At 47.2% G+C, this 26,798-nt stretch overlaps 1 protein-coding gene across 2 annotated transcripts in view; it reads left to right on the top strand.

Annotated features, from left to right (window-relative positions):
• Positions 1 to 26,220, top strand: part of spn-E (tudor domain containing 9 protein spindle E) — a 134,870-nt gene extending 108,650 nt beyond the window's left edge. For both annotated transcript variants that reach the window (XM_077665305.1, XM_077665306.1), the window contains 6 exons: positions 1,565 to 1,635; positions 7,333 to 7,539; positions 9,223 to 9,361; positions 15,740 to 15,861; positions 21,024 to 21,248; positions 25,045 to 26,220. In XM_077665305.1, coding sequence (XP_077521431.1) covers positions 1,565 to 1,635; positions 7,333 to 7,539; positions 9,223 to 9,361; positions 15,740 to 15,861; positions 21,024 to 21,248; positions 25,045 to 25,228 — 948 coding nt within the window. In that variant the 3' untranslated portion in view covers positions 25,229 to 26,220. The remainder of the gene's footprint in view (positions 1 to 1,564; positions 1,636 to 7,332; positions 7,540 to 9,222; positions 9,362 to 15,739; positions 15,862 to 21,023; positions 21,249 to 25,044) is intronic.
• Positions 26,221 to 26,798: the final 578 nt, after the last annotated feature.

Raw genomic sequence — 26,798 nt, 5'->3', positions numbered from 1 at the left:
CGCTTCGGCAGAGCATGCAGGCACGATGCTTCCCGCTGTGTCTCACTCGAGTTCCTCTCTCTACACCAAGTCGCCTATGCGCAGACACATGGTGCAGTCGTTTCGCGCCACGCACTTTCACGTGCGCGGCGATGTAAGAACAGTCGTGTCGCGTCATAAAAATAATTCTGATAATGAGGTATAAACAGTGTTGTTTTTTTGGCCGGCCTACAATCGAGGTAAGTTTTTTTTTTTCTGTGGCCTTCAACTTTCGGGTCTCGGCTTAGAATCGTGGCCGGCCTAGATTCGAGTAAATACGGTAATGAACGGACGCCGCGTGACGCTCATGTTCGATATAAGCGGGCTCGACTGTAGTAAATGATTGGTGATGATGATGAGGGGCATGAAAGGCCTAATGTGGGCTGGTTTGTTTGCATAACGACTTGTAACGCCTAGAATGAGTGAAAAGAAGTATAATTGAGCTTCCTGAAAGCAGTGTCGAGTCGTGTTCTGAGCATATGAGGGCCTGACACAACTTGCATGATTACCTTAAAAACCGGAATATAGGTCGAACTTTTTTTCAAAAAACCATGGTGAAAAGTCGACCCCCGTCTTATATACCGGTCATTGGCGGAAAAAATACGGAAGTCTTGCAACAATGGGTGGCTGAAGTCAGCAGCCTCCATCACCATCGCCATCAGCAGCAATGCCGCCATTTTGCGTTTCAGTAGATGCAAAGCGGAAGCTAACGAGGAAGCTCACGGGAACCTGGCGGCACAGCGCGAATTTGGAGTATCCGAAAAGAGCATTCAGTACTGGCAGAGGCAGAAGCTGCGTATTACAACTTGCAGCAACCAGAAGAAAACATCATTTCGTGGGCAGTCCGTAGTGTATCGAGAATAGGAAGGAAACGTTCGCTGCGAGCAAGATCGCTGCCTGTGACTGCCGAATGCATCCGCGTGAAAGCGGCAGAGATCGCGCGTGCCTCTAGACTCACAAGGGCGCAATTCAAAGGCTCGCCATCCTGGTTGCGGCGATTCATGAAGAGGAGGGCTTTGCTCTACGGCGCCGTACTTGCCTGTGCCAGAAACAAACACGCGGGCCGATTGGTGCGCGATATTGTTAAAAAATTTGCCGGGTGTACATACAAGCAGCATTTAAATGAAATTAAATACTGTCACCATTGTGCAACCTCTCGAGTCGCATTTGTTTCAATGCAAGGATGTCTTTTGGTACTTTTCCCATTGAAAAAGATCTTTTTCATTTTTAGAATTGGTTAGTTAGGGGGTCGACCTATATTCCGGTCCGACCTATAGTCCGGTTTTTACGGTAATCAGATTCTCTCCAAAATTAACCTTAAAAAGTGTGGTTCTCAATCCACCTGTCTGTAATGAGTTTATGAACTTTGATCACTATCGTGTAGGCTTGAGAGCAGCCAGGCATGCTTATTGTACATGCACTTTTGCCACCGATTCTTCCTGGCTGTCAGCGGCAGTGCTTTGTGAAGCGGGGCTGTTTGAGTCTGAATAATGTTGGCCTAGCTTGGTGGTCAGAAAGTGCTGAAGATTTCTTCCTTGCTATGCAGGCCAGGTTGTATGGACCGTTCAGCCCATTGGAGGCGAGGGTGGGTGGAATGTCCAATATGTGCTATCACAAGTAAGTAGGCTTTCTGTGGTCGGTCCTTTCTCACTAGAATTTTGTTTTTGTTCTCTTGCTTGCTTTAACCTCTTAAAGGGGCCCCGAAACACATTTTAGTGCATTGTTTTGCCTGTTGGTTGCATAGAATGAGTTATAATGATGCTATCAGCATCGGTCGTACCGCGTATACTGTGGTTTTTAATATTTTAATTAGCTCGCAAAAACAAATTTGTGGCGCTGACTGTGTCACCATACCGTGGCGGTTTTTAGCAGCAGATATGACATCACTTTGTGGGAGCTTGATGATTGGACGAAGAGTAAATATACTGCAAATTGTGTTTATAACTAGAGATATGTTTTGTCAAGTTTTTGTTTTTTATATTACATTAACAAAACCAGCTTGTTTGCCCTAGATAAAAGCACTGTAAATCAAGTAAAACAAAAACACGCCACCAGAGGCACTGGCTACTTTTTGCATCGAAGGACTTCGCGCCTCTCTGTAAACATGCTACGACCTAGCACTAAACACTTATGGCTACTCTCTATGTATCTGGGAGCGTCTTTGCGGAATCGATCCTATCGAGCCATTGCACTCTATTAGCGTTCGTTTCGGTCCCAAGGAAATTGAGATTCTCTGAATGGGGGAAGATCGGTGGGGGGGGTAGGGGAAGTGAAATTAAAGGGAAAGCGCAGCCCTATAACTGTCTCCTTTAAGAAGGGAACACCGCAACGGGGCTGCGCAAGGGAGAGGGATTAAAGAAATATGTGAGAGGAGGGGGTGATGACAGGGGGAGGGGGAGGAGCACGGCACAGAGCAGCGCCAAAAGTACTAATTATCGCAAGGTGTCATGCAAGCACCCACCTCGCGTTAAGGTTATCGCATAAGCGGATGGCGGGCAAGGAATTTGCACGCAGTGGAAGAAGTAGGATGCCGCGAAGGGGCTGGCGGCATGGAATGCCCGTAAAGAGACGAAAAGTCGCCCCAAGGCGGGAAGGGCAAGCGAGCGAAACAGCCCGACGGCAAAGAGAGCGGGAGGCCACGGGAAACGAGACGCCCGGAGGGGTGAAGCGGTGGCGGCAGAAGCGGAAGGTTCGGGGCGGGTCGATCATGAACACGACAACGCAGACTACCGCCCATAGATAGCAGAGGCATGTCAATGCACCCCGTGTGTGCCGACAAGTGCGGCTAAGCCCCGGGAGCCCACGGCACCACGAAAAAACCCAGAATACGACCCGACGGGCCGATCGCTCGAGTAGAGAATGCCTTAGAGGGCGGACGTAAGTTTTAAAAGGAAATGCAACAAGAGAGGCACAAAAAGAGAAATTAGGGTGCATGAAGTGCGCGCGAAGGGAGGGGGTCCGATGGACACGAAGGAAAAGCGGGCCGTTGAGGCACGCCGAAAAGGGCGAGGTGTGAACACCCGCAGGGAATGCCTTGACGGCAGGAAAATTTGGGAGTACCGCATGGGCTGATGGCAGGCAGTGTAGTTGTGCGCAGTGAAGAAGGCATGAAGAGAGGATGGCGCGGAAAGCGCGACGAGAGGAGTAGAGACGGCCCCGGGGGAAAAGAGCTTGCGAACAGAAGCGCAGCGCGTCGAATGGATCGGGAGGGCAAGTGCAGCGAGGCACCCGACGGAGCGAAGCGGTGGCGGCAGAAGATGATGAGTACAGGGGCCTCCCATCGCGAACGCGACAACGCAGACTACCGCCCTTAGATAGCGAAGTACACGTGCACACACCCCGTGTGTGCCGTCAACTGCGGCCAACCCCTGGGCGCACGCGCAACATTGAGAACGCCCGGAAAATGCGCCGAAAAGCGGACTGCCTGCACGCGATAGCCACAGAGGGGCAGAATGGAGATTAGAAAAGGAGGGTGACTGAATAAGAAGCCGTGAATGTGGAATGCGGGAAAAACCGCAATAAGGGGGCACAAGTAGGGCGCGAGGGAGAAAAGCGGGCCGGAGAGGCGCACGGATAGGAGGAGTAGAAATTACTTGCAAAGGAGTGCCGTGAAGGCAGGAGAATGAGAGCAGGCCAAGATGGCGCACGGAGAAGAGGGTATTAGGAAGCCCCGAAGGACAAAGTTGCCATTGAGGCAGGAGGGGAAAGCAGGCACACGAGGTGCGTGCGAAAAAGTCACCGTTCGTCCAGAGTCTACAGGGAGATGTCCAAGCAGAAACACACGCGGACACCGCACGGTGGTAATCCGTTCGAAGGAGGTGGGAAAGTCTGCTGGGTAAACCGCTGCAGTGCAGGGGCGCAGGAGTTCAGCTGCTGTAGGACCGCAGAATATGAGGCGCAGCAAGGTTTCCTTGGATGACGGTTGAGTAATCCATGGTAGCGGGCCGAAGTAGGGCGTGCGTAGTGGAAGCGAGGGCCTCGGAGGACGCCGACGGGTGAGAACAAAGGGCCTGGGTGAGAGACGCCGGCCGACCGGCGGCCGGAACGAAACTCTTCGGTCCCAAGGAAGGATGCGTTCGTCTCACATTTAGCAGGCAGTGCGCATCGTCAGTTTGTGGAGAATCACCGGGCGGTGGCGCCAGATGGCGCCTTGTTCCCATCAACAGCGCGCTCCTTGCTCGCCGTGGCCAACCAGCGCGCAAGGAGCGACGGGCGATGGTTGGCGGTAAGCAGTAGCGGTACGCGCTATGCTAAATGTGTCTGATATCTTGCGCACGCTGTCACACAGTCGCAGTATCTCGCGCTCGAGTTCGGATCCATAAGCACTGATACGTCACTGATCAGTGTTTCCTTCTGCGCCGTCGACGTGACGGTGAAGCATCGCTGGGTCAGCTAGGCGTTCACATGGTTGTTGTAACCATGCAAACGGCACTGCCAGCCTTGGCATGAACGAGTTACAGAGAACAGGCAACCATGGAGTGCAAACTTCCACCACGTGCTAAGGTAGGCTGTTTTGATTGGTCGCATAGTGTGTCGTCATTGGGAGAGTGAAATGGGAATGGGAAGCGGCGCAAAAATAGAGTTGAGGGCAGCATTTTGTTTGCTTGTATTTTGAAATTTCTTCGTTGAATAACTCCCGTTCCTGTGCATCGATTCTCATAATTCTTTTTGAGTCAGCATCCGTGTGACATAAAGAATCCATTTGAAGTGTAATCGGCATCCATTCCAGTGGAGTTTCGCAGCCCCTTTAAGGGCTTATGCCGACCTTAGCTCGTCATGTGCGATCAGCACTTTTTTTGCTTATGACGAGCAGAGGTTGTCATAGGTTTTCCGCGATGTTTCAAGTGGGTTTTGGCGACCCACCTCGTCAGATGGTACTTTACTACTTAAAGCATAGATGGCAGAACAGGTTCCATCATTAGACAGCTTTAGCTGCGCGTACGCAAAGCACTACGGCGCTGCGTGCGTTACACTGTCCGCTCCGAGGTATAGTTTTAGCTGGCCGAGCCGTAGCGTCCTTCAGGCGCACGTAGCGCCATCTAGTAACGACGTCAAAGCACATCAACGCTCGGTTGAAGAAAGTTTCATCCGTGATTACTGATAACTAGTGTGAGTGCATTGTGAGCCTTTTTTTGATCCAAGAAGAAAAACTATGCAAACTGAAGAAAATGTAAGAACTGGCTAAAAGCCAGAAAACCGCTTAGCCAGGTGTCGTTGCTACGAGGAAAACACACTGCATATAGTTAGGCCTAGGAGCTTGAAAATCACCAAATTATCTGAAAAACAGGGGCTTGTTATCACTTATACCGCTGCGTGAGGGCAAGAGTAGGCGAAATAAAAGCGAACCACTACCATTTGAGCGAGCTATTGCGTCGGAGAATCCAGCGGCGACATGTATTTATTCCGAAGCGGACGAGCAGGGCGCCGCCATCTTGTCAAAGTTAGCATACGCAAGCCACGCAAGCGCCGTAACGCAAAGTCCGCTGGCTAGCGTACGCACGCAAGACGCAGGGCTTGCGCTTGCGTTCTGCGCATGCGCACTACCGTCCCCGCAAACTCCTTGCGTATGCTAAGCCGTTGCGTACGCACAGCTAAAACTGTCTATTAGCGCTTTTTTTGAATGCGATTGGGAACGCTAGATGGTGGAAGGCCTGCGTCGCGTTTCCCACGTTTAACAAACATGGCATCATCCGTGCGGGGCTCAGGTACGGAGATCATTCTACTTCGGATGATAGGGCAAGTGATGAGGATGTCGTTGATTTTTATTCTTCAGGTGAAGAAGATAATGATGACATTCTTACTGGTGCAGGTGGTGCCAGAAGGCCCTCTTCGCAGTGCCACGCTTTGAACGCTATCACACAGATGGTTATCTCATCTAGTTTGAAGGCATCTAGGAAGCAATGGTGCATCTTTGGCGCGGCAATTCTCAGTCACCTGCTACTTTCTGGAATTTCAAGAATTTATTTTTTCATTTCTGAATGCACCATAAAGGCGTTAGGTATGGATTATTACACGGGGGGGTAATTAGTGGGGATCGTATTGAAAACTGATGTGCTCCTCGGAAATAGGACTCTGCAAACTTTCGCTTCAATTTAAAGTATTTTTAGTTCCATCATTTGCCAAAAAAAAAGTTACAGTTCCAGAAGCAACATTTCGTACTGCCACTCTTTGTCCTTCCGTAGTTAATTAATTGTCCACTGCACAAGCTGGCAAGTCCGGCAATGGCGGGGGACATGGCGTCACCTGAGCCTTGGAAAATTAGAGAAAAGCAGTAAAAATTGGAAAAGAATTGATAATCTATAGAAAAATCATTCTTTATTTTGGTCGCGTACAGGGCTTTGTACATTGTACTACCAATATTAACCTTGTTTCTGGTGCTCTTTTGGTTGCGTCTGACCTTGTACTACATAAATTCATCATCATTCAGTGTACCGAGTATGTCCTGGTTGTGGTGCCACAAAGGCCTTTACAAAAAAAGATGCAGGCACTTGTCATGCGCTTTCACTTTGAATGCATACGAGTGGATTTCTTGGCCTGTTTTTCTGCAACTTTTGCGGGACACCTCAGGGGCAACTGCGCAGTGAATGTCGTCTTACCGTTGTTTTGTTGGGCAGCATAACTTCTGCCGGGATCGCAAGCACTGGGGAGAAAGCATTGTTCCACAGTACAGGCTAGTCCCCCCCCCCCCGGGGGATGAGTCAGACAGGCAGAGCAAAACTATTTCATCTCAAAATTAGCATGCGGAAAACCAAAGTAATGTTAGGCAGCCTAGCAAGGGAACAGCAGTTCACAATTGGTAGCGAGGGGCTGGAAGTGGTAAAAGAACACTACTTTGGGCAGGCAGTGACAGCTGATCCCGATCATGAGAGGGAAATAACTAGAAGGATAAGAATGGGGTGGAACGCATATGGCAAGTTCTCTCAGATCATGAGTGGCAGTTTACCTATATCCCTCAAGAGAAAAGGGTACAACGGCTGTATTTTACCAGTACTCACCTACGGGACCGAAACATAGAGGGTAACGAAAAGAGTTCAGCTTAAGTTAAGGACAACGCAGCGAGCCATGGAAACAAAAATGATAGGTGTAACATTAAGAGACCAGAAGCGTTGCAGAGTGGTTGAGAGAACAAACGTGGGTTAATGATATCCTAGTCGAAATCAAGAGGAAGAAATGGGCAGGGCATGTAATGTTAAGGCAAGATAACCGCTGGTGGCGTAGTCAGGCTGATGATGATTATTATGATGACAGGCTAGCTGCAAGCTGCTGAATAAATAGCCGACTTTTTCTCTGTGTGTCTCTCACCTTGTGTGGCAGGACGGTGCGGGTGGAGCGCACCAGTGTCAATTCGGTGCTGCTGAATGGTGAGCCCCAAAACCCCCACCCGCGGCTGCTGGTCTCGTGCTTCGTGAGCCAGAGTGCCACAAGTGACCATGTGGTCCTGCGGAACACGACGCTGCTGCCTGCAGTGCCAGGCCTCCACTGCCTGATGCCGGTGCTATTTGCACCCTACGTGGAGCTGAGGTGGGTGTTGAACACCTGTTGTGACGTTATTTGTCATGGCCTCTTATTGTTAATTGTACACCCCGTTCGTGAACCATTAAACTGTTTACAGATGACCATGACCCCAATGTAAAAACATGACCTCCATTGCCCCCTTTGCTCATGGCACCCCTTAACTGTTAGCATGATCCCAAAACTGCCCATTCTCCTGCACTAAGGGCTACTACACCTGTGCCTTGATAGGCAATATAGTGCAAGGCCTAGGATGCAGTTTCACACCACCCTGTGGTTCTTTTTTGGACCTATATATATATATATATATATATATATTTATGAAGGGAGCGAACAGTCACCGAAACCAAGGTGCATAGGGGAACGTTATTTTTTTTTTTTTAATGTGTTATGCTTATCAGTATGATAATAATTCTTAGAATAATAAATTGCTTAAAGAAAATTACTTATAAAGCAGCATGACGTTCTACGTCACGCTCGCGGTATTACAGGACGTGCTACGTCCGCCGCTATGGTCGAGGGTGGCGCTGGTGAACACTCTCAAGGCTCGCTTACACCCAGTAAACATAAATACCCACGAGAGCAGCAGATTGGACAGCCGTCGCCGTAGCTCAGTTGGTAAGAGCACCGGACGCGATATTCGGAGGTCGTGGGTTCGGATCCCACCGGCGGCATGGTTGTTTTTTCTGCTGCTTTATAAGTAATTTTCTTTAAGCAATTTATTATTCTAAGAATTATTATCATACTGATAAGCATAACACATTAAAAAAAAAAAAATTAACGTTCCCCTATGCACCTTGGTTTCGGTGACTGTTCGCTCCCTTCATAAATTTGTCAAACGGGCCCCTCATTTCCTTTAACTTGTCTGCTGATATATATATATATATATATATATATATATATATATATATATATATATATATATATATATATATATATATATATATATATATATATATATATATATATATATATATATATCAATACAATCACAATGCACCGGCATATTTGCATTCTGCATTGACTCAAAATTAAAATATTTCAAGTTGCCATCAAACTTGCAGCCTTTGGCGGTCAACTACAGAATGTCACGTGCTCTGAGCTACCGTGACACATTGTACACTGGTGCAACGCAGTGAACGGTGGAATCCTATTAGTTTGAACTTCCGGTTTATTTGAACTGATGCTTTCATCCCTTTAACATCAGGTTACAAAAATAAGCTTCCTTTTATTCGAACTTCTCATGATTCAAACAAATTTTAGGTCCGGTTTGGATTATGAAGAGATGGCTGTATCAACCACTACAATTGCATGTTATTGTTTGTCTGATATTGCACGCGTTTCTTGTGCATTGTTATTCTCATGCTTGTCCTTGGCTTTTGTATGAGTCACCTTTTAATTTGGTGTACTCATGCCTCTTTTATTGTCAACAGCATGGCTTGATTTTTTTCACTCGTTTGTGCATTCCACGGTGGCTCAGTGGCTCCGAGGCTGTGCTGTTGTGCACATAGCCACATTTTTTATCCCGCTTGCGCTGAAATTTTCATGTACAGTTAGGAACCTGAGGTCGCCGAAAATAATCAACAGCCCTCTGCTATAACTCAAAGCCCGTTCTGTTGCTACGGCGCATAAAAGTCCATCACTCAATCAATCAATAAATTTGTCAATGGGTTGTTTGTCCTCTCCTCCCAGGGTGAATGCTGAGCGTTCAGAGTACACTGGAGCTCTCTGTGGCCTGGGCTATGAAACACCAACCAATCTTGCTCTCTACCCGGAGCATGACATCGAGGTGGCGTTCGACATTGCCTTTACAGATGAGGACCTTTTCATGGTATGTTAGACGGGGCAGTGAGTTTACCATTTCCGGGCCATCATGGTATATACACACAGGAGCCTGAGCCCTGGTGCTGTTAAGGGGGGACGCGACCTTTGAAAACCGAAAAGTGTATGTTCCAGTAGTATATGTTATAAACTATCTTTTCTGTAATTATCAATCTCTGATTCATCATGAAAATACTGGAAATTCAATATACTATAACACGCCGCCGTGGCCACTGCGCTGCGAGCAAGCGGCAAAAATACCCCAACTATGCCTGTGCGCCATTCTTTTTTACGCTGAACCGAGCACCGCCATTTTGGTCTTGTTTTATTCATGAATTCTTCCACTTTTCTTTACTACCTGCGGCGGCAGTGGCGGCGGCGTGCTTGAGGCACGGCTAGCTTTTGGTTGGGGGCCTCGCGGCGGCAGCTTTCGAGTTTCCCGCTTCTCAAGTCCGAAGCTATGATTGGACAGAGCGTGCGCTCCTCGAGAACACGGGGAAACGGGCGGCTGCTATTGGCTGCTGCGTGCGCTGACGTGATGGTCTCCGCCAGCTACCCCCTGCGCATCGTCTGCTCCGGCTTCTTGCTCTCTTTTGTGCGGTGTGTTCGCTTTCCGCCATTTTTGCAATCTCCATCTTTACGGTCTCTCGTCGTGCCCTTTGAACAGTTTCATGCGGCCTGTAAATAGTTGCATGGTTTCTCACGACGCCTAAAATGAAATTCAAGACGTGACACATGTTCGGTGCACGGGGAGCGTTTTAGTCTGTCCGCATGGCGAAGTGTGCCGGCGCAAATTCCATTGACGCTTCCAGCGTCCTATGACCTGGCCACCTAGCCATCAGCGAGCTGTGGAGAAGGATGTCCTGCTCATGGGCAAGGCTGAGAAACGGAATGAGGCGAAAAACCAAGAGGCGCAAAGAAAGAAAGGGCACAGAGACAGCTAGCTCCAACTATTCAGCAGGATCATTATAGACCTGGAAATGTCGCAACTTTCGAGGGCCATTTTCTTGAATTATTTTTTTCCCTTGCATGGCTGCTCATCCAGCATCATCTCGGGAACCGCTCATCGGACTTCCCTGTGGTTTCCTTTTGTTCCTGTCTGTAAATAAATTTTTGAGGGCAAAGAAAGCCCATTTATTTAAGACACAGTGCTTGGAATTTGTGATAATTAAAATATGGTTGATTAGTGAATGTCTGATTAGTAACTAAATTCAGTGCTGTGCTAAAATTTTTTAGCAATTAAATTTAGTACAAGGGCCTTGTCGTTGCCTGAGGTACCTATCAAGGAATTGCAATAATGAATTTCGCAGTGCCAGCACAGTCTGCAAATTCTCCAGGCCTTTCCCAGGAACCCATGCAAACAACTCGATATACTTCTGTAACTTGAGAATCACGGCACAAATCTGTGAAACTTGGTAGTTCTTCAATTGTTCATGCTGCAAGCCTACCCTCAAAATTTCATCAAGGTATCTCTAGAGGGCCGTTTTTTCAAGAGTGGATTTTTTGCCTGGTGTGGCCGCTCAGTCAAGCTGTATCTCGGGAACCCCTGATCAGAATTTCATGGGGTTTCTTTTATTCCATACCTGAATAAATTTCTGAGGGCAAGACAAGCTCGTTTTTTCAAAATATTTTGTCTGGAATTTGTGATAAACGGTTAAAATCAGATTCATGCAGGTCTAATTAGTAGTTGCACTAAATTTAGGGCTGTGGTAAAATTTTTCAGAAAGGAAATTTAGAAAAAGGGCCTTGTCTTGCCTTGGGGTACCTATCCAGGAATGACAATACTGAATTTCACAGTTCCAGCACAATTTGCAGATTCTCCAGGCATGTCCCAAGGAACTCATGTCAACCACCTTTATATGCTCTTGTAGCTTGAGAACCAGTAAACACAGTTTCATGAAACTTGGCAGTTCTTCAGATGTTTGTGCTATGAGCCTGCCCTGAAAATTTGTTCAGATATCTCGAGAAATAAAAAAGTTGGTGGTCAAGAGTAGCCTCCCCCCTTAAGGTGGCAGTTCCACTCTGACGGTGAACGGAAAACATTTTCGGTCATATTTGTACGCCGACTGTACCTCGCTCATTATCTTCATAAATATGGTTCAGATATTTCCAAAAAGCTCATTTCCTCTGCTTTTAAAAGATGTATGTGGTTTAATGATAGCTGCAAATTTGTTTTAACTGTATAAGAAAACGCAAAGATGAAAAATGGCAGTTGAGCTCAGCTTGTCTCAGGAGGTGCGAAGTTGTGAAAAACCTATTGCACCTAGAGAACAATCTTTCGAGATACTTTGAGATCTGATGAATGAGTATGGCTAAGCATTTAGAAATGTGTATAGGTTAGTTTATTAGCCACGCATGTTTGAAAAACGTAGAAAACAGAACAATGCAATCTGCAATAACTTTTGGGATATGCATTGTCCTGCGGCGACTTTTTGCACAGTTTGAGATCGTGTAATCGTCCTTCCTTTCTGAAAATATCATTCATCTGCCTCATTTAGTTTAAAAGTTATTCCTGATCAAGGTTGGTGTTTTTTTTTAAACAGTTGAAGACAAAATGCAATACTGTTCAGGTAACGAGCGCTTGGCAATTCTGAGATTTTGCGTGGACAAACTGTATACTTTGCTCTCTATGGCTAAGCATCGCCTTTACTCTACGGCTTTTGGGAAATGTGCACGGTCTAGTTGATTTTAGCTACCTTTTTCATTGTGCTCATGAAGGGCACAAGCTCTTGAAACGTTCCGCGGCTTCTTTTTTTTTTTTTGGTAAATACACTCTTAAAATATTGGGCTCTCATTTTTTTAATCAACTTGTAACAATTACCAACTACAAAGTCACAAAATACGAACAATAGTAGCAATAACGCAGCCACATGCGAGAAATGTAGTAGCGCCATCTACATTAGTGCACATGTAGTTAATGGTCACAGTTCAGAAATATGACGAGTGTGGCACTGCCAAAGAGGTAAAATTAGGGTGCCTTGATACGCGCCCGCTCTCCACAGAGGGTGCTCCACTCTTGGAATGGGTCGTCGCCGCCAAAACCGGTTCTCTGGAGGTGCTGCCGCCATTTTCTTGCATTCCGCTCCGCTGTCCCGCTAGCTCCCACGCTAGACACAGAAAGCGGCATTCTTCAAGGATGCTCTCATCGGAACAGCAAAGACATGAATATGCCTCTTTGACAATTGTCAAGGAGTATGTGAGTGATGGAAGTGATCCGCACTCTCAAGAACTACGAGGAGTACTCCACAGGCGCTGTCACATGGTGTACAAACAATATACGCACGGTGAAGTCCCCCGCTGAAATCGCTCACAGAATACTTTGCGAGGGTTGACCGGCCATGCGCGGATCACAAGGAAGACAATAGGCAAACTGCTGATAGCCACCTACGCAAGACTGTGGCTACGCATCCATCTACGTCAGTACCCAGCCACACGTGCTGGTGGTCACGGAAGCAAAACTTGTGCTGGTGTTAGTCTCCTGTAATCGTTTTGTAGTATTGTATTTGTGCATCAAGGTATCAAGTCATTGTTCTTGCATGCGCCTTAGTCTTTATGTTTTGATTGCATAGTGTATGCATGACACAGTTTGCCACCATTGCATAATAGTGTAAGTGGACGTAAGCATGCCATGCGTTCGTACTTGAATATGCAGCTGTTCATTTGGCGTACTTCACCTTCTTTCCGCTATATTCACACGCAAGCGCAATGTTAGCAGTTCACTGCTCCGGCATGACGACGGCGAGCAGTTGCCCGCCGTGATCATCTATCGCAAACAAAAAAGATATCCGCTATACTTTCGCTAATCGTCTCGAAATAGAAAAATTCATCATTGAATCTTTACTCTTACTTTGCATCTAAACTAGAAAAGGAATGATTATCAAAGGTAAAGTCGAATTCAAGCTCTCACTAAAAGTGTGGCCACCTCTATCTAGGTGCGTCACGCAGCAAATGCGCGCCTCGCGACCAGCGGATGGCAGAAAATGGCGGGTCGCGCTAGCAGACAACGCGGTTGTCCTCACCCTAAGAGCAGGCGCGCATCGAGGCACCCTAGCTAAATTAGCTAAAATCAGGAGGTGTTCACGAGAGGGAACGGTGTCTCTACAATGTTTGCATGTTGCCCTCTATTTTGTCCTCTGTCATGTGTGTTGAACATGTGTTGAACTTCCATGCAGATGTCCGCCATATTGCTTTCCTGGAGTGCTTTTTTTCCTGACGCTACAAAACGCATTCTGGGCGTGTTCTTATCTTTCGCGGACAGCTTTGGCATTGCTAAAGAGAGGGGAAAGGGAAGGTGACAGGCTTTTGCTTCACGCCATCGGTTGTTCATTGTTCGGCTAGCGGTGTGAAGGCGAAGTTGGAGAGCGCTCGATTCGCCTGCATTCGCTGCACCAGATCGGCAAAGTTCTGCGGTGGTGCCGCGAGTGTGTGGCGCCGAGTAGCGCTAGTTTTGGCATAGTTTTTGAGTGCAGTTGGCACTGTCTGCTTCCAAAACGGATGGGTCGAGTGCAGGCCTGGTCGTCTGCAGCCTTGGCGACGCCAAGCCAATGAATTGCAGCCAGCTGTTTACAGCTCACATCAGCGAGTGCCAACATCTCGTACCTTGTGAAGGAATGTTCAAACAGCACATCCCAATAAAATATTGCCATGAACCAGCCTCGATGCGCGCATGAGCACCTCGTGACGTCTTTGCTTTTTACAGTGGTGTCAATTACGTGTAGCCGTTTCTTTGGAGAACTCGAGCAGCGTTCTAGCTTGTCGACGCGTGGAATTAAACTTGAGTCTCCGCCGGTTATCACAATAAGCAAACCATCATCTGCCTCCATGACGGCTGCAGCTGCACTAATTCGGCACTAACCACCAAGAAGGTGCACAGTTTTTTCTGAACTAGACTCACACTTCTTTCAAACAAATGCCATGGTTCAAAGGGCGCCATGTTCCACCGCTGTAATGAATCCATGTGAGGTGCAGCACCGCGAGAACCAGTTCATGTGGTCCAGATGAATCGAATGGACCTATAAGTTGAATACAACTCGAGAACGAAGCAGCACATGCCCATCAAAGGAGGCCGCCCAGCCAAGTGTGTCGACCGAACAGTTTTCTGTTCGGTCTCCACCGGTACGCTGCGACAGCACCGGTGGAGACTGATGCCGAACACGACCCCACCAAGAACATTCAGCACTTTTGCGCAAAAGACACTCTCGCGCGGACATGTGCGAAAAATGGGCACCCCGCCACCCTGTCCTTTCTCCGTCTTTTTCACATTTTTATTTCCCTCCTAGCTGTCAGCTCGCTATCCCTTTCCTTTCTGCTGCCCCAGCTTAGGTGCTCCTAGAGACGATGGCAGATGCCGGGCCAGCAAAAATCTTTTCCTTTCTTTTTGTGTTATTATTCTTTCAGTAAACTACTACTGGCTATGCAGCTAAGGCTGCGCGCAGACTTATCCCAAACAAAGAACATTCCACTCTCGACGACGAGACAAAGCGCCATCTCCTTCCCTCTGTTTCGCAGACTTGGCTGCAGAAAACAGAAAACATGATTGGCTGGAGGGCTCCCTCTGAGTCGCATGTGCGGCTTCGTTCTTTAGTTGTAGCCACGTGGTTGTAACCGACTATAGTGCTGCGAACTCCCCCCACCCCCTGCGGAACTGGCACAAAGGACCGCCTCCTTCCCTTTCCAGGTTAGCCAAGAGCTGTGTGCCCCTCCTGCAGGCGGGGTAGACTGGTAACGCCAGGTATAAAAGGCATAGATTGGAAACGTCTTGCTTTTTGACGCCTGTTTCATCTCTATCGTGTAGCGACCGAAGAGGTCGTCAGGCGGTGTGTTTTGAGAATGATTCGGGCCCGTATTTCAACCAAGAACGGTTTCGTGCTGTCCAGGTGCCAGACCCATGCGTCGTGTCAGCCCCCATTCTGTTCCGCTTTCATTTGAAGCTTGCTCTTGTGTGTCGTTTTGCCGTGTTCTGAAAAGGTGTCTAACCATGCTAGCAAGGCTTGAAATTAGAGAGCTTAGGCGGATGTTCGTTTGTCTGTCCGCATACGGCATGCATAGCCACTGTACTGCATTTGTGTGGGCAAATTCATTGAAAAATTGGCACACTCCAGATCCGACAGATTGCAATCTGGTCGATGCGTCTAATCATTCAGTATATACATAAAAAAATTGCTTCGCAAGCAAGCAACAGAAGAAAAGCCTTCACACAGCGCGAGTCAAGAGAGGACCGTACATATATCTCAACATCAAAACCAAAACCAGTCTCTGGTCGCTCAGGGGCAAGACAGGAAGACACTGTCGTAGCCTGGTGGCAGAATCTGGACTACTCTCAAGATGGCGGCAGTGGAAACGCCACCTTAAGCGACACCGCTTTTGTTATTCCTGGCTTCCTCCACAGGTGAACAAGATCCGCATGATCATCAACCTCATCCTGCAGTCACACCCCGGCATGGCTGTCGTCAGCTGGTCGGGAGCGGGCCTGGCCAGCTGCCAGGACAAGGCACGGCGGTACCTGCTCGAGTGAGTAGACTTGCAGTGTCTCCTGAAATGTTGGCTACTTATTAACGCGATGGTATTCAAGTTCCCGTTCTGTCACCTGACATAGGTCACGTGACATTGTGACATCATCACAACCTGCGCACCTTGGCAGGTGGCAGTTAATGATTCTTCATGAGAGGTTCCTCTGGAAGAGCAACCTGGGTCTCACAGGCCGGGCTGGGGGCCTGCGTTTCAAACAGCAGTCCGCCGCCAGGGCAGCGGCGCATCGCTTAGCCTCTGCACCACTGTGCCAGGAGTGGTATGAGAGAGGGCTTCTCACGGTCTGTGAATGCGAGTGTAAAGTAGTGTGTTACCTATTCCATATACCGTATTTACTCGCGTATAACCCGCATCCCTAACTTTGAACTCCACAATAAAAATAAGAAAAACTCTCGTATAACCTGCACGTTTACCTGAAAAAAAAATAAACACTAGAAAGATAAAACTGCACTGTCGGGCGCATCCGTTGGCTCGCTCCGGACGAGTGAAACAAGCAGTGTGTTTGTATGGACGTTCGCGCGGCTCAGGCGACAACAGATGGGACCCCCCCCCACGTGCGCCGTGGAGGGGGGCTGGCAGCCAGCGCCTGGCGGACGGACGGCGCAGGCACGAAGTTGAACGGCAGCCACAAGGATGCCATGGTTATGTGCGTGTACGTGCTGGCTGTCCGGCGCGCCCAAGAAACGGCCACGTGCACTGGCCAAGGGGACGGCAGTTGGCGCCGGGGGGGCAGCTGACAGCCGAAGCGAGATGCTGGCCCCTGTGAAGTACGCCTAAGAAGGGTGTCACCCGATAAGACCAAGGTCTGCGCCTGGGAGAAGCGGCGCCTCCATAACGGCCGTTGAATTCCGGGAACCAGTGAAGATGCCTTCACAAGGAGCCGACCGAAGGGAACTACGGGGAAGCAAGGACGAGAGAGAGCAAGCTGGAAAGGAGGACCGGGAAGAGAGGAACGAGAACAAGACAGACGGGTGGCGGATGACGAGACGAGAGGCCGCATCCTGACGGCAGCAAAATTGGCTCAAATGTGTAAATAATGTAAATAAATTCTCCTGTATTTTTCATTCCGTGGTGGTCCGGCTTCGTTGGAGGAGCGTGGAAGAGTTAGCGAGAACCTGTCTAACTTGCACACTGAGTGATCATTTCGTTTTCAGAACATTTATTCAAACGACCCCCACCACGTCACTGGTTATCCGATTCTCAATCGTCGCCGCTCTCACTGCTGCAATCCGAGGCTTCATCGCCATTCTCAAAAACGTAGTTGTCCTCAGAACCATCCAAGCTGTTACTGACGGCACATTTTTTAAAGCTTTTACACGCCAAGTAGGCCGCTATCGCTTTCCACGCATCCACGATGTACCGGCACAGCAATGAAATATCGGGTCTTCGCACGTGTCGCGTCAGTGTGAGGGTGTAAAGGCTGTCGGCCATCCACTGGGCATACAGCTGCCTCACGTGTGCCTTGAACGGCTTGTTCAGGCACACTTTGAGTAGCTGTAGCATGGACATCATGCTGCCAGGTACTATTAACTAGGTCAATACCGGTCTCTGGAAGGTGAGCCTTCACCGCATCAATGCAGTGGCCTCGGAAGGAATCTAGTACGAGCATCGAGCATCCAGTACAAGCAGCAGCTCTGTTGCCGATTTCTTCGGCAGTGGCTAAAATCTTTAGCTTCTCTTCCGCAGTGAAACACTGCTGCAGAGTCGTACTCATGACGTCAAACAAAGCAGGCAAATAGTGGAAACTGGGGTTTAGTACACGAAACAGCTCCTGACACTAAGCTCAACGACGCTGGCTGAAGAGAACGAGGCCAGTGGCGTGGAGAAGAATAAACAGACCGATTGTGGATTTTTCTATGCCTTTTCGTTGGCCCCTCATTGGCTTGACAAGTGTCAACGACGATGGAAATGGTGGACTACACTGGGGAAGCTGCCGCACATTGCTGTGAAGCCGACCCCCCCCCCCCCCCCCCCCCCCAAAAAAAAAAATAAAGAGAAATTTCGCCGATAACATGCACCCCCACTTTTTAAACAAGTTTTTTCAAATTTTGGTGCGGGTTATATGCGAGTAAATACGGTATATGGCAGAGCCTACGTGACAGAGAAGGAATACTTGTGTGGGAGTGATCTCTACTGCTATTGCATTATACTCTTATGGATAGGTTAAGCATCATGTTGAGGGTTAAAGAAAGGACGGCCTCTGTGTCTATGAAGTGGTGGGCAAAGAGGACCACTGGCCTCTACAGGGACCTGTAAACGCTATCGCGTCATGCCCTTCAGGTGGAGCTTATGGTGTCCCCTGAAGTTTTTGTCGTCCCTTCTGCATTTGTAGTCACTTCCATTTCAGTGCATATCTTTGAACTTCAGTCCTTAATTTGGGGCATGGAGCCCAAAATGTGGAGTGATGGTTGTGCAATGACAGCCGAGACCCGTCTTTCCTTTTGTGTCATACTGGTATTGCCTCATTTTCGCTCACAGCGCAACACGAACGGGACACAAGACGAAGGACTAGCACAAACAGGTGCTGACTATCAACTGGTTTTTTATTGAAGAACGAAAAGCGTATAAATACAAACACTGAACTACTTATCAATCAACAAAAAGTTATCTGGAAGGCACATGGGAGGTTAGATAGCTCAATTCCCTCTCGGATAACGTTATGGAAGGGCTGCTGATACATTTTGCGCCGTTGTGGTAAATATAAAAAGCTTCCATAACTTCGCGTGTTAATTTATTGTTATGTCGGAACAGGATGCGCGTGTTCTTGTAATCGGGAACACATTGGCATTTTTTGCACTGGAAAGACGCCTGGGCAAGGGGGTCCCCTTTAGCTCTCCTTTCTGCATGATCCTTTTCATGCCTGCATTGGCATTGCCTGCTGTGGGAGCCTGTGTGAGACAGGGGGTCATTTTTTCTGGTGTTTTCATGCTCCATCAAGCGTTTGTTAACGCACCTGCCAGTCTGGCCAATGTACATGGCACCACAAGAGAAGGGGACCTGGTGTACCACCCCTACCTCGCAAGGTATAGATGGCGACACATGACGAACTTTACAAGCATCCCTCTTGCTCTTGCCGTAGTGCCTCTGATTCACCTGTTTGCACATTGCGCTAAGTTTTCTAGGTGCAGAAAAGACTACATCAACGTCGTATCTGCCCGCAACTTTTTTCAGCCAATGTGACAAGCAGTGTGCATACGTGACCACAGCCGGCCTTTTCTTTTTGGCTTCTTTCGGCTTCTTTCGGCAATCAGCTCTGAGGAAATCTTGCCATGAAAGGACGCGAGAGAGCATTTTGGCGCAAACAGGCAGGTTACGTGTGAACGGGTACCCAGATCAGGTCATTTCCAGGGCAGCGGAGAAACTTCTTAGGCAGCTCAAGAATGGTACTCAGCCGAAAGAAGCCAAAAAGAAAAAGCCGGCTGTGGTCCCGTATGCACATTGCTTGTCACGTGGGCTGAAAAAAGTTGCGGGCAGATACGACGTTGATGTCGTCTTTTCTGCACCTAGAAAACTTAGCGCAATGTGCGAACAGGTGAATCAGAGGCACTACGGCAAGAGCAAGAGGGATGCTTGTAAAGTTCGTCATGTGTCGCCATCTATACCTTGCGAGGTAGAGGTGGTATACCAGGTCCCCTTCTCTTGCGGTGCCATGTACATTGGCCAGACTGGCAGATGCGTTAACAAACGCTTGGTGGAGCATGAAAACACCAGAAAAAATGACCCCCTGTCTCACACAGGCTCCCACAGCAGGTAATGCCAATGCAGGCATGAAAAGGATCATGCAGAAAGGAGAGCTAAAGGGGACCCCCTTGCCCAGGCGTCTTTCCAGTGCAAAAAATGCCAATGTGTTCCTGATTACAAGAACACGCGAAGTTATGGAAGCTTTTTATATTTAGCACAACGGCGCAAAATCTATCAGCAGCCCTTCCATAACGTTATCCGAGAGAGAATTGAGCTATCTAACCTCCCACGTGCCTTCCAGATAAATTTTTGTTGATTGATAAGTAGTTCAGTGTTTGTATTTATACGCTTTTCGTTCTTCAATAAAAAACCAGTTGATAGTCAGCACCTGTTTGTGCTAGTCCTTCGTCTTGTGTCCCGTTCGTGTTGCGCTGTGAGCGCAAATGAACACTTACCAACTCGCCCAAATTTCCTCCTTGCTGGTATTGCCTCCTGTCTTCTTCATTGTTGCGTTCTGTCAAAGGACGGAAAGCGCTCAGGCAACGAAATCGTGTCTGCACAAACCATAAAGGCACCAGAGCAGTACGGGAACCTCCAGATGTGGCTTATTGGAGATGGCCAGCGTCTGGTGTAGGTCAGCTGTTTCTGCTGCCCACACAGCATGTGTTATTTTGGTTTTTTCTTGGCTGAAACTGCACTTATCATTTCGTTGTGCAGAAAGGAATATATTTAATGTGTACTATAAATAATTACATACTATTTGTCTTAAAGTGTTCCGAAGCAGGAATAGGTGGCTGTGATTGATCTGAATTCTACGAGTAACTTTTTTTCCAACTATAGTGCAATCCTGCTACAACGAAATTCAAATTGTATCTTTATGTGCATGTCTCTGCATATTAATTCCGATCCTTTAGGGAATGCCAGCGGCACCACTCAGAGTGGAAACTGACTTCAGCGGCTGTTTTCAGTGAAACCAAAAATAAAAAAAAGGAAGAGTTCGAAGTACAAAAAAAAACTGCATTACAATTGCTCCAAAAATTGTTTGGGGGTGGGAATTGCGATGCTTTATATGGTTTGCTGGTGGGGAATCTGAAATGCTTCGTTGTGGCAGAATGCTATCTGTGTTCAAAGTGACAGTGATCAGAGATGGCAATGGATGGTGTTTGCTGTTTTTTTGGAGCAAGAGAAACCCCATTTAACACTCTGGTAATGCATTGTGTACTAAAAAGGAGCTTTTTTTTTTAATCTGCGGTACTTGTGAACAAAGTTTCCTGCTTAAAATATGTGCAAAAAAGTGTGCTGGCTTGAGGCATGCATGGATTTAGGTGCTCGGGGAACCCAGAAAGCGCTTCAAGGGACCCAAACTTACCGCAGAACCTAGTTTGAGAATTTTTATGTTAGAGTTGCTCTGTGCCTTTTTTTTTTTTTTTTCACTGTATTGAGACTTGGCGTCTTTCCGGTAGCCTGATCACCAAGAAGCGGCCGCCAGTGAAGCCCCAGTTTTCGCCGCGGCGCTACATCTGGAACCTGGTGCATCAGGACATGCGTGTGCACGCCGTTGTCGACGACATCATGCCACCACAAAACAGCCTGCTGCCAATGGTGGACGGAGTTGAACTGGAACCCTCCTTCCACAACCTGCGGGTGCTGCGCAAGAAGCTTCAGGAGCTGCATGTCCGAGCCAGCAGGTCAGTAACGTCATTGCTACTAACTTGTTCAGTCACATGGCGCACATAAAATTGGCAGTAACGTTTCCAACATCCTTGCTACACTTTTGTTGTCATTGCATGAGGCACCACCTCCGGTCACGCAGTTCCTGATTGGTTTCTGTTTTTCTTGCAGTTTTTTTTTACTCGTTGCAGTCAAATCTATTTAAGTGGAACATTAGACTCGGTCAATTCATGCTCCATTAAAGTTTGTGTATTGAGCAACTCTTCAATTCGAATGCAATGCGGTTCCGCCACCGATGTAGGCCTGCCGTCTATTTGGAGGAGTTGGTTGTGAGGATGGTAAAAACGGCATGCAAAGCCAGAGGAGGTAAAGGTGGTGGGTGTGTCTCGGTGTTTAGCCGCGGCAGTGAGCTACATGACCTCCAAGAATTACAGCTGGCTTTTATTTGTCGACAGTGACTGTGAACGCTTTACTAGCTTGTCAGGCTAGCCTTTGTCGTTGGGTGATGGATCATGCTACTAGCACCAAGATTCAGTGAGTAGGGCATACTGAAGTGTCACTGGCGCTCGCGAATCCAACGAACGTAGAAGCTTTCACTGATGCCTGCTTTGCATTTTGTCTAATTTTTTTGGGTGCCCTCTGCGTCACGTTTTTATGTAATTAGCTGCAGTGGTTGCTTCAAGTTAGGCCTCTGGGCTGTGCCTTGGGGCTGTGATGTTGAAATGTCGTCCATTTGCGCTAAATACCACACCAGAATTCTTCAAGGGAAGATTGAAATCCTGTTTGAATTCGATGCCGGACTCTTGTCAGAACAGTTTGACTTTGTAAAAAAGCATTCTTCATCAGAAATAAGAGGGCCATCAAAGACACCTCAGAAGGAAAAGTTGCAAATTAAAGAAAGAGGCTGCGGCCCAGCAGGCACCTAGGCGTTGAGAAAGCATTCATCTTGTAGACAAAAAGCAATGTGGATGCAGAACATACCCCAGAGTGGCCATGTCAGAGCTTCGGATAGATAGCTGCAAAGCAGGAAGAAACACATATGCGCACCTAATTTCATTATGAGATTTTTAATAATAGAAATGTTCATCTCAAAGCCCGCATCTCCTCTTAAGGTTGAACTGCAGTCAAGGGTCGTTGAGCTTATTTTTTCTGGCTAATGCAACGGAAATGCTGAAGCCTGTGAACCATGCCATTATTCAGTATTTGAAGTCACTTTATTCACATTGCGTGCTGGAAAGATTTACAGTTGAACCTCGTTACGACAAAGTTGAAGGAGCCCGGCGATTAGTTCGTTATAGCCATAGCTTCGTTATGAACTGTTTCGTTGTAACGAGGTTCGACCGTACTTGTGTAATGGTTTTGAGTGCGATACTTATGCTTGTACATGCGGGGAATCAAGTGACAGTGGCAGCAGTACTGGCCAGATGTCATCACCACTGCACCTTCAGCATGCCAGATGCACAAGTGAACAATCACCCTGTTGTGCTTTAAGGCGACGTCTCTGTGCACACAGGTGATGTTTTGCAAGCTGTCAACTTGTACTTTCGGTGTCAGTATCGGTGTAGGCACGGTGATCTGTGGTGAGCTCACAGACATCATAACGGCACAGATTACAAACGAAGAACTTGTCGCTGAAGTAGCTAGTAAAGACATGGACGAGTAGGGTGTAGCACTAATGTGGTGGCAGCCTGCTTCCTCTTTGTCAGCTTGTTTTCTATTAGGAGAACAGGCTGCAGTTGGTCTATATTACCGTGGGCTCCGCTTTTGCTCCCATTGTTGATGCCGTAGAGAGAAGACACTTTATTTTTCTCCTCTACAGCTTACCTTAGCTTCATGGTGGGGGAACAGCGCAACAAAGGCAAGACAAGCGCTGACTAGCAACTGAGTTTATTTAAGAACGAAAAGTGGGAATACATAATGCACGTAAACAATAAAATATAAAAAGAGAAAAAATTACAAAAGGGTAAACATTCTATGTGGAGTGCAAGTCAAGGTATTGAATTTCCCTGCCACTTGGAAGGATTGCTGATGCACTTTTCTCCAAGATTATGGATATGATATTAAGATTAAGATGGAAAATGATGAGACGTATCCAACTATGACCAAATTGAAAAGTCGATTTTTTCGCGATTTTTGGGTCCCAATGACCCGCTTCCCCCCTTGACCTCTTATTCAGGCATCCGCCTGTTTGCCCAACATAGGTGGCATCGCAGTTGAAGGGTATCTGGTATACCACGTTTTCTTTGCAGTCAACAGAGGGTGACACATGTCGTACCTGGCAACCGACCTTCTGTGTTGGTTGTGCCTGCAAAACTTGTTTGCACATGGAACTCAGTTTGCTAGGGGCAGAAAATACTACATCGACGTCGTACCTGCCTGCAACCTTCTCGAGGCCGTGCGACATGCCATGCTTGTAAGGTACTATGGCCAGTCTGCTTTTCCCCTTTCTCTCATTGGAGTTACCGCTCTTAACACTTTTAAGCAGTTTTTCTGAAGCCCTAGAGATACCATTAGCGTGTAACCTGCACACTTGTGCAGTAATGCTGTTAGCAATCCTTTCATGACACGACTTTTTCAGAGCCGATTTCGGGCAGGATAGTGGCATGCCTTTTTTGATTAGCTTGGTCCCAATGATGAAACGTTCAACAACGGTTTTGCAGACCTCGGTCGATAACTCCAGCAAACATGTGCACGTTCGACACACAAACCCACATCTAAAAACTGAAGCTGATTATCAATGGGAATCTCGGTTGTGAACTTGAGGCCGCGTCCATATTCATTGAAAACCTTCAAAACATCAACCAGCCTTTTTGGGAAGCTGCCTGCACGGGTGATAACCAGGTAGACATCTACGCACCTCAAAAAACGAGTGACCAAGTCTTTTGACGCGCTGTTTATCCCAGTATCAACACTGCTAAGGGCTTCTCTAGGGCTTCAGAAAAACTGCTTAAAAGTGTAAAGAGCGGTAACTCCAATGAGAGAAAGGAGAAAAGCAGACTGGCCGTAGTCCATTACAAGCATGGCATATCGCACGACCTCAAGAAGGTTGCAGGCAGGTATGACGTCGATGTAGTATTTTCTGCCCCTAGCAAACTGAGTGCCATGTGCAAACATGTGTCGCCCTCTGTTGACTGCAAAGAAAACGTTGCATATCAGATACCCTTCAAGTGAAGTGCCGCCGTTGGGCAAACAGGCAGATGCCTAAATAAGAGGTTAATGGAGCCTGAATGCGCAAGAAAAAATGACCCTCTTTGCCATGTTGCCGCTCATTGCGCTAGGTGCAAGTGCAAGCACAAAAAAGAAAAAAGAACATGAAAGAAGACCGGAAAAAGTTATGGTGCAAAAAATGCAAATGCGAACCACTGTACAAGAAGACAGCAGTGCTGTTCTATCATAAGAACAAGGTGACACGCGAAATCATGGAAGCATATCACATCCATAATCTTGGACAAAAATGCATCAGCAATCCTTCCAAGTGACAAGGAAATTCAATATCTTGACTTGCACTCCACATAGGTTGTTTACCCTTTTATCGTTTTTCCTCTTTTTATATTTTATTGTTTACATTCACTATGTATTACCACTTTTCATTCTTCAATAAACTCAGTTGCTAGTCAGCGCTTGTCTTGCCTTTGTTGCGCTGTTCCCTCGCCATGAATGCTTACCAACTCGCCCAAATCTCAGCTCTACCTGAGCTTCTTCATTGATTCCCACTCCTGGATAGGTGCAAACTGTTTTAATTGAATTGTTATCTGATGTCGTCACTTAGGGTTCTTTGTGTCTGTCTTCTTTTTCTGCTTGCAATCTCCGCAGCTGCCGCATTTCGGACGACCACCAGATGGTGCGGTGTCCGGTGTGCGACGTGATGTCGATAAACCCATACGCCCTGCTGCAGCACCTGCGCTCCAGAGGCCACATCGAGAAGGAGCGGCATGTGCTCGACCTCTACGACAAACTCAGCGTGGAGCACAAGCGCAGCAGCGGGCAAACTACATAGAGCGTCTTGTTTTTCTTTTGCATTTTTTTTAATGTCCAGCTGGCAGCAGTTTTCGAGCAAATTTCTTGTGGCAGTGATGGTCGGAAGGGTGGGATCTTAGGTTTCCCGCACCATTTCATTGTCTCGGGCCGCTCGATTGAGAGCATACACTGGAATAGTCCAGATTAATTATGCAGAATTTAATTAAAGGCAATACATGTATTAGTGAAAGAGCGTAGAGGTTCCCATGCTATCTTTTTCTTTTTTTTGCAAGGACTGGTGCAAGCCAGTCTTCTTAATAGTCATGTTTAAGGCAGAAGTTTTTTTTCTCGGATATAGAACTCTTATTCAATTATTTCCTTCATTTTGCTCGCAACTACTGGGTGGTCTTGTTTTTACTGAGAGTTGGGGAACATTTCTGCTTTATGTCTGCACATTTCTCGCTATGTTATGTGTGAAAGAACTGGGGCTCTGAAACAAGATATTTCGGAAGGCTGCATTGGTTTACGTGTTCCCTAAGTGCAAATGGTGTTCTAAAACACCAGAGTAAAGCCACCAAACAGTGCTGGCCATCTCTGGTATCAAAGCACATGGGTTATTAGTGAGCCTGAATGTACCTGCTTCACTTCACTTAGTTGCCGAGCTGCTTGCTTGAACTTACTGGACTGTGTTCTCTGTTATGTTTTAGGTTCTCTTCTCTTTTTCTTTTTCATATAGGCTGATGAAGTGAGTGCGCGAAGGTTGGTGTGTAAATGGTGTAGAGCGACTTTTGTGACTGCTTTGCCAGAGTTGTGTGCATACTTGGACAGATTGCTTTTGCTTTGTGTTATGCCCAGTGCACACATTCTAAAAAGTCATTCATGAGTGTAGCAGAGGTGCTGTTTTCATTTGTCACAGGTCTGTGATCATATTAGTCAATCATTGTCATCCTCATGTGCAGGCATTTGCCTTAACGCATTTTGTGATCATTGTAAATGTTGCATTTATAATGGAAATAAAGTGTCTTTCCACGAGTGGCTGGATTGGGCCTCATCTGCTCATATGCAGCCATAATCAGGGAGTTTTTATAAAGCACTTTTGAAGGTTGTTAATTAGTATGCGAGCTCATTCATTGCCTGCAGTTTTCCTATAGAACAGAGTTGAACTATATTACACTGATACAGTATTCTTTAGAAACACTACCAGTTTTTTTTTTTTTTTTTTTGCACCAAAAAGTGACTTTTTTTCTGATAAAATTGCAAATGGTGTCAGGCTTCATATCCGCTGTTTGTATGCTCATGCAACACAGGTGGTGTTATGTGATGTTTATGACATGTATACCTCCAAGCTCTGCACATGCTGTTGCAGAAAACTTACAAAAACAAAACTGCTTGGTCCAACGATTGCATGCCACTTTGTTACTATGCTTTTTTCAACAGATGGCCCCACCATACTCTCTATCGTTATTCATGCCTCGTGATGTGGTGGCCTTGCCATTCATAAAGAGCGAGAATAATCCTGCAAACATATTTCCATGGCCATCTGTAGTTGCTACGCACAGTGGCTTTACGCAGGCCGACTGGACAATATGAGAACTGACTAGCTGACTAGT

Source organism: Amblyomma americanum, chromosome 5 (genome assembly GCF_052857255.1).
Source record: "Amblyomma americanum isolate KBUSLIRL-KWMA chromosome 5, ASM5285725v1, whole genome shotgun sequence".
NCBI classification, from domain to species: domain Eukaryota; kingdom Metazoa; phylum Arthropoda; class Arachnida; order Ixodida; family Ixodidae; genus Amblyomma; species Amblyomma americanum.
Note: the sequence above shows the minus strand (reverse complement) of the source record. Positions and strands in the feature narration are given on the sequence as shown.